The 13,236-nt window shown below is 38.2% G+C and overlaps 1 protein-coding gene across 1 annotated transcript in view; it reads right to left on the bottom strand.

Moving 5' to 3' along the window:
- The window catches only part of hdac8 (histone deacetylase 8), a 98,031-nt gene that overhangs the window by 42,790 nt on the left and 42,005 nt on the right, over positions 1–13,236 (bottom strand). Inside the window, exons 6-8 of the mRNA XM_059977278.1 lie at positions 7,615–7,727; positions 2,191–2,268; positions 1,988–2,096 (exon numbers count right to left, since the gene is read on the bottom strand). Of these exons, the coding sequence (XP_059833261.1) occupies positions 1,988–2,096; positions 2,191–2,268; positions 7,615–7,727 (300 nt within the window). The remainder of the gene's footprint in view (positions 1–1,987; positions 2,097–2,190; positions 2,269–7,614; positions 7,728–13,236) is intronic.

The following is a 13,236-nucleotide window of genomic DNA, read 5'->3' as shown; positions in this document are numbered from 1 at the left end:
GTAGCTGGTAAAAGATGGCAGTTTAAGACAGTGCTAGTGAAACACAGCGATGTCTTACTGACAGCAAACAAAACTACCAACTATTCTATTAATCACACTTTTTCTGGACAATGATCACTACAATCATTCACTTGTAATTTCCCTTTCAGAGATGAGCTTTTGAACCAGCTGCACAACCTAGCAGTTTCACAGTGTGAGTTGAAGTCCTAAAGGTCAGTACGGTTGTGGTGTGGCATGTGTGGGTGAATTGAGATGGTGGGGCACAGGCTCAAAAGCGAGGAACGAGGCAATGTTTGGCCATTGCTTGAGTGGACTTGGAGCCGATTTGAATTGGCGGCGGGGCCCAGGCCCAGGCTGAGAGCAGGGGACAAGCCAAAGTTCAACCGACTTAAGTGCCAGGTCAGATTGGAAAGGTCGCGTGCAGGCCAAGTTGAGGTGGTAGAGCCCAGGTCCAAGAGCATGTTAAGCAGCAGGGCCCAGGTCTGAGAGCAAGGAACAAACTGATGTTTGGGTGATATAAGCGCTGGTTCATATTGAAAAGGTCAGGGTGCCAGGGCCAGGGGTGAGCTCACAGCTTGACGAGGTATACTCGTTTCTGTGCTGAACTGAGGTTGTGGCCTACAACTAATGGTCACCTGGATCGGTTGCAGTGATGACTGGCTTCATGGCTGGGTATTCACTTTCATGAACATTAAGTTCTGAATGTTATTTGCTTATTTTTATTGTTTGCACGATTTATTCTTTATTTGCCCATTGGGTGCTTGACAGTCTTTTTGTAATGGGTCCTATTGGGTTTCGTTGTTTTATGGCTGCCTGTAAGGAGTCAAATCTCAAGGTTGTATATAGTACATGTACTTTGATAATAAAGGTATTTTGTGCTTTACTGAGGAAGTAATACTGGAGCACATAAATAATCAAATCTGAATGGGTTGAGGCTTCCGTTCACAAATGCTTCTGGACGTTATTAATGAAGTGCTAGCAGAACACTTAGCGTGCTTAGGTAGAGCCTCAGTTTCAGATTGAAAAAATGCTAATTAGTGGAAGGATGAGTTCAGTCTACCAGGAAAACCCTACGCTTGTTGTTTCCTGACACCTCACTTCTGTATCTCACTCCTGTTCTGATATACTGTATCAGCTTGTGTCCCCCTGCACTGCTATAATGCGGTTAAATGTAACCCTGAGTAGCAGAATTTCATCTATGCACATTGTACCTTCTGGACTCGATACTTAATCCTCACACTTCAGGTAACTCTTTGCCTTTGTCTACATCAGAACTGGTTATTTCTGCTGAAAAACGACACCAATTATTCTGGTTCAATAGTTCACTCTGAATACTGCCTGATTTTCTAGACCCCACAGCCTTACTGCTTGCAACACATTACATTTGTTTGACTGTATTGAAATCTTCTAACTGTCCCATTAACCCTTTTGCCAGAGGACCTCTGCAACTTATCCTCACAATAAATGGCCTCACACCGTCAGATATTTTCTTTTTTTTCCCATCCACTCCTAACCCTGCAATTTGTTTTTCCTTCATTCCTCATTTTAATGAAAGGTTTTTGACCTGAAACATTAATCCTGTTGCTCTTTCCACAGAATCTACTTGACCTGCTGATCATTTACGGTATTTCATTTTTACTATGAATTTCCAGCATCTTGAGTCTTTCTGAGTGAATAACTTGAATGTTGCTTTTACTCAACATCAACCAGCAAGATTACTTGATTGTTTTGCATACACAAATGCACAACACCAAAAACTGAAATTTTATTCAGAATCTTCTCTCAACATAAAAATATCTGACCCCAGTTATATATGCACCATTTTCACACAGTAGATATCAAGAATTAATTATGCAAGGAGAAAATTATAAAAATATATGAAATAATGTAGATAGAAATTAAGAAAACTCCAATTCAATAGTAAGATTTCAAAATAAAGTACTTTGGCTTTGACCATGATCTGTCTGAGTTCCACAGCAGTTCCTACCTTTCACATATATGGTAGTACCGGTTATCTTGAATGCCATCTTGCAATGGGACATTAACAGTGTAATATCTTCCCTTCCCCATTCCAATATCTGTCACATCTCCTGTCCCTTGGGAAGTAACAGCAAGAAATCATTAAAAAAAATGTCTGAGAAAGGAAATGTTGTCATCAAATTCAAAGGATTGAGAAAAAGGAAAAACTACCTGGGAAAAATCCAGGGGAATACTTGTGAAAAGATACAGTCATTACTTTTGATGTAAAGCTGAATGCATCTTCGACACCTGGAGATGTTGAGAAAAAGAGTGCAGTAGCAACACACTTTATGACATTTTAGATTCTGGATGTTATGTGGATATAGAGAACATTTAATAAGTGTTAAAATCTTCTGGAATTCTGGAGTTCCAATATACTTAGGAATCCCCCCCCCCCCGCCTTTTTTAATTCTCAAAGTGACATACAAATCTTAATCATAAAATTGTTGTGAAATGCAGGTGGAGACCAAAAATCAGCTGGGTTTTATCCTATCAGACACAACCCCTACCTTCACAGCAGCTTAACCGACTTTCATTCCTTCCTAGATCATCAGAACTAGGAAGGAAAAAAATCCTTAATTCTTTCCCCACAAACACAGCCAGCCTGACTGTGTATTTCCAGAAATCATTATTTTTATTTCAAGATAATGCTTTTAGATACAAACAACACCATATCCTACAAGACTCGATGTTAAGTTGATGTAAAATTTAGAGGAATAATAGAATGGCTCATCTTGTTGAATTTACAAAACAACTTTCATATAGCACATTAAAGAAAATTTCTAAATTTAAGTCATAAATCAGATAATGACTTCCAACATTCATTCTTGCAAGTAACATTAAGCAGAAATCAGAACGGAGTTGCCCTGGGCCTCCAGAAGTTTATTATAAAAGTACCTCAATGAACAATTAGGGATTCCCCGGTAAAAAAATTTAAACTTTAGAATGTCTCAACAACTTCCAAACAATCACTTTGGCAGTGAAAATGAACTTGTGGCTCATTATTCCTGATTTCAATCATTGCTGGAGTTTTCAAAGACTGAAGGGCTCCAGAAACATGAAAGCAAATGTTAAACACTTTACAACAATCAGTTGAATATTATATGTAAACTATAATTTTAAAATTACCTGTATAGCCTGGGTACCCAACCCCAGATCAGGTTGGGTCACATATCAAAAAACTCAGCCCTGAAACTGGGCCTGTTCTTTGTGAAGAATGTACTAAGGTTCAGTACAATTTGATGTGATTCAGCTTATTCACTGCAAGCAGTCAGAAGATTGCAAGTTACACAGTAAGCGAGTCATATTTCTTAATATCCATCTTTACCACAGAACTCATGCCCAAAGGTCTAACTGCATATATTAGGTTTGCGCCAAGTTGGGGTTCAAAACTAATATAAATCCTCAGGCTCTTGTCAGGCTTGAAATGGCTGTAACCTGGAAGTAATTTTCTACCAAGCAGAACTATTCCCTGATATCTTTTAAAACATATTATGATATCCATTTAATTTGTAACTTTTTGCACTCCTTCCAGTCTTTGTTTTGATAATTAAACAAGTACTGTTTGGTATTAATACATGAAGTTATCCCTTACAACATTAAAACAACAGGATCTTTAGCCCATTTTATGAGAGAACTGGCACATTCCTCTTCGATCCCATTAGATTCTATGAACTGTTTAAAGCTGAGAAATTAATTTGAAATACAAGAAAAACATTTTTATATAGGATGTCCGCTGCCTCTGGTTAGTCAAAGCACCATGAAGTACATTTGAAATAGTATTATAAAAAAGGAAACATGAACTATTTAGATGTAGTAAACTACTTACAAATGGGAATGTAATGATGACCTGTTTTGCTTAAGTTAAATGTCAGCCAGGATTCTGGGAATAACTCCCCTGCTCGTCTTCAGAACAGAGATGTGGGATCCTTTATGCCCACTTGGTTGTGCAGATGGGCCTAATTTCAAAAGCTCATTTGAAAGATGGTATAATTGACTAAATTCAAGTTCCACATTTACCAAAGTGGAACTCTTCTCACTTCTCTGGATTATTAATTCAGGTTTTTGGATTACGATTTCAATAATTTAATTGCATAAATTTAACAGCATAAATACGTCATGCATTAAGTACAGCCTAAAATAAAGGATAATGTACCTTTATTGTCAAAGTCATTAAATCCAAACTATTTTGGAGTACAAGAAAACAGGTCACATTACAAACATGTGCTATAATGCTCATCCTATAGTGACAGACTCCAGTGGAATTGTGATTAATGGAACAACGTTTCCAGGAACTATTACATATTTAATATCCTCTCTAGGTGGCTGGGTGGAGATACGTCTCTACCAAAGGAGGTATAAGGCACTCCTTCCCTCCAGTAGCCTGCAGGTCACCTTCAGCAAGGTGTAGCACCAGCTTACTCCCCCGCCCCACCCAACGATCAGGGCCACGTGAAGCCATGGGAGCTGTGGACGGTCATATGAGCAGCTGGTGCATATCGCAGGTTCTGGCTATGTCACTGACACCAGGCAAACAATCTCTGAAGAGTACTGATAATGGCTGGTGTCACCCGTCTTGTAAAGACATTGCCCAGAAGACGACAATGGCAAACTACTTCTGCAGAAAAATTTGCCAAGAGCAATCATGGTCATGAGATTATGACTGCCTACATCATACATTACAGCATATAATGAACAAATATCCTTTCATCCATTGGTATATAACTATAAGCAGTTGATACGCCCATGAAGAATACATTTATATATTATGGAATATAAATTTTTATCTACTCCTTGCTCTTGTCTCACCTGCCTATCTGTGTAATCTGTATGTTCCACATTGGTGTCACAAGCCACCCTGGAACCACAGAACTGGAGTGGAAGGAAATCATCCTAGATCTTGAAAGACTTTTTTATTTCTAATTATAAAATAAATATACTTATACATCCAGAAACTAAAATATAGATTATTTACTTTGTGCCTAAATTAACATTGCAATCAACTGACTAATGTCCCTGGCAATTGGAGGCAAAATAGATTTTGGGGGTCTTCTGAAATCTGGATGCAAAGAGTATAATTTGAATAATCACTGGGTAAGGGGTAGGTGTAACACTTGTCCAGCTTGTAAGAATAAGTACCAGGAGGGAGATCACCCGCATCCCCTCCATTTCCCAGACATGCATCTTCATCCCATCTTCCAGTCACCATAACAGGGATACCTACCACACCACTAACCTCCCCCCTTCCTTTTCAGTCCTGAAGGGTCTCAGCCCAAAACATCAACTATTTATTCCTTTCCTTCAATGCTGCTGACCTGATGAACTCCTCCAGCATTTCTGCTGCTCTAGTATTAAATGGGCTCCTTTGAGAATATCCAAGCCTTTGCCTAGAGCAGCACATTATGCATGTCACTGAAAAGGATTCTGGATGCCCTCATCTTAAACTTCAACATACCACTGACTTATAGCAAATTACTCATTGACAGCCGGAAATTGCACACACAGTGCTATTTTTAAGCTATAGCTCTTGGACAGATAATAATTATTGTCTCAGAACAGCCAACCAGCCTGGATCGGAGATACAAATAGGAGTGGATTGCTATTGGATGAATGCGAAGTAGCAACTACTCAGAACCTGCATCCACAGAAAGACCTTCTCGTGATTGTGTAACAGCCATATATTGCTGGTATGGAACCCCTCCCCCTTTATCCCTATGTAACCATGAATGGTCAGTAAGAAACTCATCACAGACACATTAAATTTTGCGGAAGCAAGTCAATCTGCCAATATGACTGGATTCATCAACTGATTAGTTATCCATCCTAGAGAACAATTCACCAATCTGATGCATTTGTGCATAGCTACCAGCTGCATCCAACATGCCCCTGTATGGAAATAAGAGATAAGCACAAGAGTCTGTCAACATTGGCTCTCAAGCCTGCTCTACCATTCAATAAGATTATGGTTGCATGGTCACTAGCAGCAACTCCACTTTCCTACTGATCTTCACAACTCTTGATTCCAATGCAGCTCAAAAATCTATCTCAGCCTTGAACCTGTGAAGGAGGAGTTGATACTAGGGTTCACCATTCCAGGAACAGATTAAGGATGACTACCAAGTTTAGCAGTAAACAGATTGCTAACATATACAACAACATATCTCACCAACAGCTTTGACATCTTGAGCCTAAGCATCAGAGTTTAGACACATCAAGGAAACAGCCTTTGCCTCTACATCCCTTCTTGGCGCATATGATTTCTACATTCTGGACCACTCAGATGATTCTTTCTCTCCTGTGCAACTGCAGGTGTGGGAGAAAAACATGCTATTGTGCTTAAAATCCTTAATTTGCCCAGCATTGCTCTTTACTAGGTTCCACAGTATCACAGCACAAGTAATTCCAATGGTACAACAGCCGTAGAAAACAGAAAATAAAAAATGGCATCTCCAAAGTTTGTAAATGATCAACAATGTTAATTTAAATTATACCAAAACTTCCTTCAAAGTTTCTTAAGCATAGTCTTATTACACATTCTGCGAAGAAAGCCTTTCAAAAAGTCACTCAAGAAAATAGTTACATGGCTAGTTTTTAACTAGAAAATTTGTAAGTCCTCAAGGCTTGTCTAATTCATTTTGCTCACTTTCATTTGATTTCTACCATTTCAGAACATTCATGTACAGAATTCAAGTCCCAAATCTCTGTTATCTCTCATTATCCAGGCAGAATATTGAAATTACCATATCAACTTCTCCCCTGGGCGACATTTCTCTACGTCCATGTCACCCAAATCAAATGCAGCAACTGGTAGATTGGCATTGTGTGTCCCAGGTGCTATCATCTCCTGTGTATATTGCTTTCTCTCACCCTTCTACCAACCACTACTTTCACCCAACCTCATGTTAACACACAGGGGTTCAAATACCCCTTATCAATCTGAAGCTAAGGCTTTTAAGAAAAGATTAAGGTCTTCAAGTTAAAAAACTTTAATACAGACATTAAAACATCAGGTAACATAATTATCTGCCTATAGATGAGGAATTCAAGCTTATTTCATATGTCCACATCATGTAAATTATAAGTTTCAGTTAATAAAGGAAATTTTAAAGAAGAGATGTTGCTCTGCAAAGTGTTCATCTGCTTCATGACACCTGGTGATTAAATGATACAATCAAAACAAGCTTAGGTACTCATAAATAGTTTAATGGTTATCCCAGGAATTTATAAGGGACAGAGTTAATATCAAACTTCACAGACCAAGGTCTAAGCAGATGCAAGACCTTTAATACATTACTGGTTGTAAAATATATTTGTCAGTTTTCATTTTGTCACATTAACAAGTTTGTTATTTCCTAGTTTGTTCAGATGTTTAATTCACTCCAACTTCCCCTAAAAAGAAATGAACATCTAATTGACTTCAGGTGCAGCAATTAAACTTATGCCCTTGAGAACATACTGGATCACACATGCCTGAGTTTGCAGCAGATGAGTATATTACTGCTCCTATCCTTATGAAACAGAATATTTTTCAATTTACCATTAGCAATGTCACATCATGATGTTGCAATTAAAATTAATTGATAGACTTAATCTTACCATCACCATGATGTAGGTCCATATCTATGTATAAAACTCGATCAAACTTTTTTCGCAGTTTTAGAATGCCAAGCACAGCATCATTCAGATAACAAAACCCAGATGCTTCATCCCTACATGCAAAAGAAACAGGTAGATATAAGAAGATGATGGCTTTTGTCCATGGCATTAACAGAGTGTACTTACAAGGAATAGTTCATGCTATTTTTTTTGTGTTCCTACAAAACAAACTTCAAAATTAGTAACTAAACTATAAGTGATAATTCTGTTACAAAACGTTAGCAGAAATATGGATATTTAAAAGGCTATCCAATGAAGTTCATTGCTTCCTTCAGAGGTAGCTTCAGAATCTTTTAACTGCTCTAAGATACAATACAGTGAATTGGAATTTCTTGTGGGATATACGAGGAGCATCTGATGGCTCTGGGCCTGTACTCATTGGAATTCAGAAGATTGGAGGGGGGGGATCTCATTGAAAACTCTCAAATGTTGAAAGGCCTCAACAGAGTGGATATGGAGAGGATGTTTCCGACAGTGAGAGAGTTTAGGACCATTGGGCACAGCCTTAGAATAGAGGGACGTTCATTTAGAATAGAGATGAGAGGGAATTTCTTTAGCCAGAGAATAGTGAATCTGTGGAATCCGTTGCCACAAGTGGCTTTGGAGGCCAAGTCATTGGGTATATTTAAGGCAGAGGTAGACAGCTTCTTGATTAGACAGCTCATAATGGGATACAGGGAGAAGGCAGGAGTTTGGGGCTAAGAGGGAAATGGATCAGCGTGATGAAATGGCAGAGCAGACTCAATGGAGCAAATGGACTAAGTGTCCTGTATCTTCCCACCCAATTTTCCAATGATTACTATGTTCCAAATTCATGGCAACTACATCAATGCATTCTGCATCTATCCAATTATATAAGCAAAAGACTGGGAGAAGAATTTTCTCAGTTTCCCTGCACGGATAGCACAGCACTCTCTTTCACAGATGGTGACTTGCAAGAGTACTGCTTACAACTATAGTCACTGAAGGATTTTCAGAATTGATTCAAGGATTTGAACAATCTGGAAATTCCGGACTGGGTAATTAACCTATTTCTTTGCAAGGTGGAAAAAATGGAACAAAGAGCTTGCAAGAAGAAATTATCGAAATTCAGAATGAAGAAACAAAAATGCTTTTCAAAAATGTTGGCTTTTGTGGTATGTGGCTACACTGTCATACAAAGTTTCCTGATCTTTGGAGAAGAGCCAAACTGCATTTCCATCCTCCTACCTTGTTGAAAGAGGCTCCAGTGCAGTGAACCACATACTCACAAAAAACTAGAAACTGCTTGGACATTGTTTTGCATGGGGACTTAAGACTTTTGCTGTCACAAGCTGAACCAGGTATTTCAACTCTTGCTAAAAACCATCAAGCTCAAGGATCACATTGATATGGAAGCCACCGAACAGCGCACAGGTACTGCGGAAGCTAGGTTTAAAGACAAATAAAAAGTTAAAGCAGAATCATATGGTAGACAAGTTTTTACACTATAGGAGCGCTGGAAAGTATATGTGCTTTGGGGGGGGGGGGCGTTGGCAAGTATGAAAGTGCTTTAGGGGGGGCGTTGGGCTAAAAAAGGTTGCAAAACACTGGTTTAGCTTATTTTTGAAAGTTTTGAATTGGAATGGCCATACAAAAACACTCAAAACTCCATAATAATTTAATAGGGGGCAAAATCTGGGAATATTGCTTTGCTGGCTGTCAAAAGTTTTTCAGCTATTTTGTGGATGGGGTTTGATTTGCCCATCCTCCCCAGTCCCATATTCTGATGGCATTGTATTGCACAATGCCTCGCTGCTACAGAAGGCCTTGCCATTTTGTGATCAGCATAGTTTTCAGCAACATATCAACATCAACAATCCCAGAAAAGGGAAATTCATAGTTTCAGAATTATATCAGCAAGAGGTTGAGTGGCAAATCCAGCACACAAAAAGTTCAGGTTTCTTGCTAATAATCCAAAAGGTGGGCGATAATGAGTCTGGAATTACATACAGTTAGGGCGGGAAAGGGTGGCAGATTGCCTTCCACAAAGGTTATTAGCAAAGCAGATGGGTTTTTACAACTTTATTGTCTCATGGTCACTATTACTGATGCTGCCTTTCAATTCCTGATTTAACAGAACTTTTAATGCCCCAGCTCAGTGTTAACTCAAACTTGCTACAGGATCTGTGTAGTAATATTTTGTAGTCTCAATACTATTATAGATTAAAACCAAGAATGTACAAAACCCTCAAAGTATCAAATACATTCTAATATTTCAAAAAGCCAAAATTTTGCACAGTTCTTTTTCACAGAATGCTTTCCACTTCTTCAAATTAGAAGACTATCTATAAATAAGTCAAACCAAAAGACTAAATCGGCTTTTTTCCATCTTGCTGACTGTATATTAACTGAAATCTATACAAGACCTAACTGAGGGAAATGGAATTCATAACCACAATCAATATAAATGGGATTATGAATGATCTGACATGTAAAACAATCTAAATAGTGGATGATCACATGCTTTTCATGTTACAATAACATTTTCAATATGTCTGTTGCTCAAACCATTCCCATATATAACATGTCTCTGTGGCAAACTGATGACAGACTACTTCAAAGTAACAATATGCTAAACCTGCCGTTTTCCCTCTTATCTTACTCTCAAAAGAATTAACAACTACTGCAGGAAAATGTACTAATGGTTTTAAGCTCAATTGTAACTCCAGAGACATGAGCATACATTACAAAAGTAACACATTAAAGCAGATGCTAGAAAGGTCTGATGATTGATCATTAGCCTGATGTTTGGTATCATTTTGTATCCTGAGATAAGTCATTGATGTAGTTTATGAAAAGCTGAGGCTGATGCCTATGATGCCCCATTAGTTATAGTCTGCCAATCCAAGAACAATCCACTTATTCTCACTCAATGCATTCTGTCCATTAACCAATTTTCAATCTGTGCAGTCTAACCTTGGTGACCAACCTGTGTGATTTCTGATTGAACGCCTTATTAAAGTACACCATGTACATCCACCAATAGAAGTTCAATCCGTTAAAGGTCAGAACTCTGACTGGGCCACTCAATTTTCTTCATTTGAAGCCACTCCATGGTTGCTCTGGCAGCATGCTTTGTGTTGTTGTCCTGCTGAAAGACTAACTTCCTCCCCAGTTAAGTTTTCTGGCAGAGGCTAGCAGGGTTTTTTTTAAATCCAGGATCTCTCTTTATTTAGCAGCATTCAGTTTCCCATCAACCCTGACCAGATTTCCAGTCCCTGCTGCTAAAAAGCATCCCCATAGCACAATGCTACCTCCACCATACTTTGCAGTAGGGATGGTGTTACCTGACTGATGTGCAGTATTAGATTTACGACACGCTTACTGCTGAGTGTTGAGGACAGTAAGATCCACTTTAGTCTCATCTGACAAGACGTCCTTCCATTTCTTTCTAGTATCTCCTAAGTGATGATTTGCACTTGACAGACAAGGATATGCTATCTTTTAAGCCTGGGGTCCTTGCCATTCTTTCATAAGTACCCTTTTTGTGCAAGGCCTTAGAGATTGTGAAGCCATGAACTTCATCTCCAGTCACAGCCATCAACTTCTGCAGCTCACTTAGAGTGAATGTTGGCATCATGTTTTCTTCTCATAAGTGCCATTCTACTCTGGCAACTGAACTTAGAGGGAGAGGCCTTACCTAGGCAGTGTGGCTGTGGTTTCATATTTTTTCCACCTTTTTACAATGGACTGCACTGAGCTTCAAGGTATGTTCAATGACTTTGAAACAGTCTTCTACCCTTCCCCAGATTTTTGCTTCTCTATAATAATTTCTTGTCCAGTCTTGAATAGTCTTTAATTTTCATTTTGGTGTTGTCTGTTGAAAATCTACCACACTGCTGGAGCTTACAGAGAGAGCAGGTACTTATTCTCATAAACTCATTGAAAACAGGTGATTCTCCAATTTTCTACATCAACAAACTGGGTGAATTGGTAAGGTAATATATAGTATTGCACCTGAGGAATATTGGCAGAGTAATCACAAAGGGAATGAGTACTTCTTTAGCATCACAATTTAGGTTTTTAATTTTTTAGCAAATTGTTGACAGGTTTTGGAATTTTTCTTTTGATTTGACATGATGTACAATGTTTTGTAGATTAGTTTAAAAATCCTACTTTGATATATTTTAAATTTAGAAAATGAGTAGGTAAAATAAGCTGTGAGGGCTGTATACATTTTCAAAGCACTATATACTGGTTCCCCCTAATTTATTCTACTAGTCACATAGTTCAAGTCTTCCAGCAGATTATTGAAATGTGATTTTCCTTTCTTGAATCCATGCCGGCTCTCTTATTCTTTTCCAGATGTTCTGTTATTACATTATTACTACTGACCTACAAGCCACTGCCAAGTACAATGCCACAAAGAGTGACATAATACTTGCCACCCTCCAATCTACAGTTACAATACCAAAATCTATTGAACCTTGGAAACTAATATCACATCTAATGCCACCTCTTTCAAACTCTTATTTATAAATCATCATTTCCTTGGGATTCATCTGCCTTGAGTTCTCTAAATTCTTGAGTACTGCTTTCCTTAAATTCTTTGCTTTTGTTAGACCCTTGATTATCTAATATAACTGGGAGATTTTGAATGTCTTTTGTGAAAACAGATTGAAATTAATTGTTTAATTACTCTGCACTCCTGATTTCCATCTTATAAATTCTCTCCATTTTAGCTAACAATGCCAACTTTTCACACTCTCTGCTTATCAATACTCTATTTAAATTTGCCTTCAAAACTCTCAAACCCTCTGCTTCCACCACCCTTTGTGGAATGGAGTTCTGATGACCATTTGAGATACCATTTCAGGTATTGGTCCAGTGAGCCTCCTCTGAACACCTTCTAATACAGCAACAATTTGCCTTAAGTAACATCAATACTGTACACAGTAATCAAGATGTTGAGGTCCAGCACTAATCCATCTTGCCAACCAGAAAGGGGCCCATTTATAGATACTCTATTTCCTATTGGGACAACTCTCTATTGTTACTCACAAGCCCCAAGCTTGTGTTTTCTACAATAGTCTTTGATGTGACACTACTTCTGGAAATCAGACTGACATCATAGTATTAGATTGAGGGAGCAGAGCTTTATCTGAATCTTGGTACAAATCCAACACAATGGTAAACATATTCTGAGAGCTTGTAAACAATCCAGCAAATGAATGAATTATTCTGGCAGAATTCAGGGTATTTTTTCTAAATTTCTTTTATAACTGACAGAAACCATCAATAAACATATAAGAAGAGAGTGAAGCGACAACTACAGAATTTTAAAACTGCAGTCTGCGATAATCATTGTCGCTCAAAATGGGTAAAAGAGCCTGAGTTGATATGAGCAAATGTTTATTTCATTGCAGAAAATTAAGATGATTAAGGGACTGGATATGTACTTCAGTGGAAGAAAATTATAAGCAAATGGACAAATGATGAGAGAATGGAACAAAATGGACTGTTTTATTCCAGTCTTAGCTCAGGCACTTCATCCTTTGTTTTAATACGAGTGAACAAATTTTATTCCCAACTTAAAATACG

Source organism: Hypanus sabinus, chromosome 8, assembly GCF_030144855.1.
Source record: "Hypanus sabinus isolate sHypSab1 chromosome 8, sHypSab1.hap1, whole genome shotgun sequence".
NCBI classification, from domain to species: domain Eukaryota; kingdom Metazoa; phylum Chordata; class Chondrichthyes; order Myliobatiformes; family Dasyatidae; genus Hypanus; species Hypanus sabinus.
This window is presented reverse-complemented; position numbering and strand designations above follow the sequence as displayed.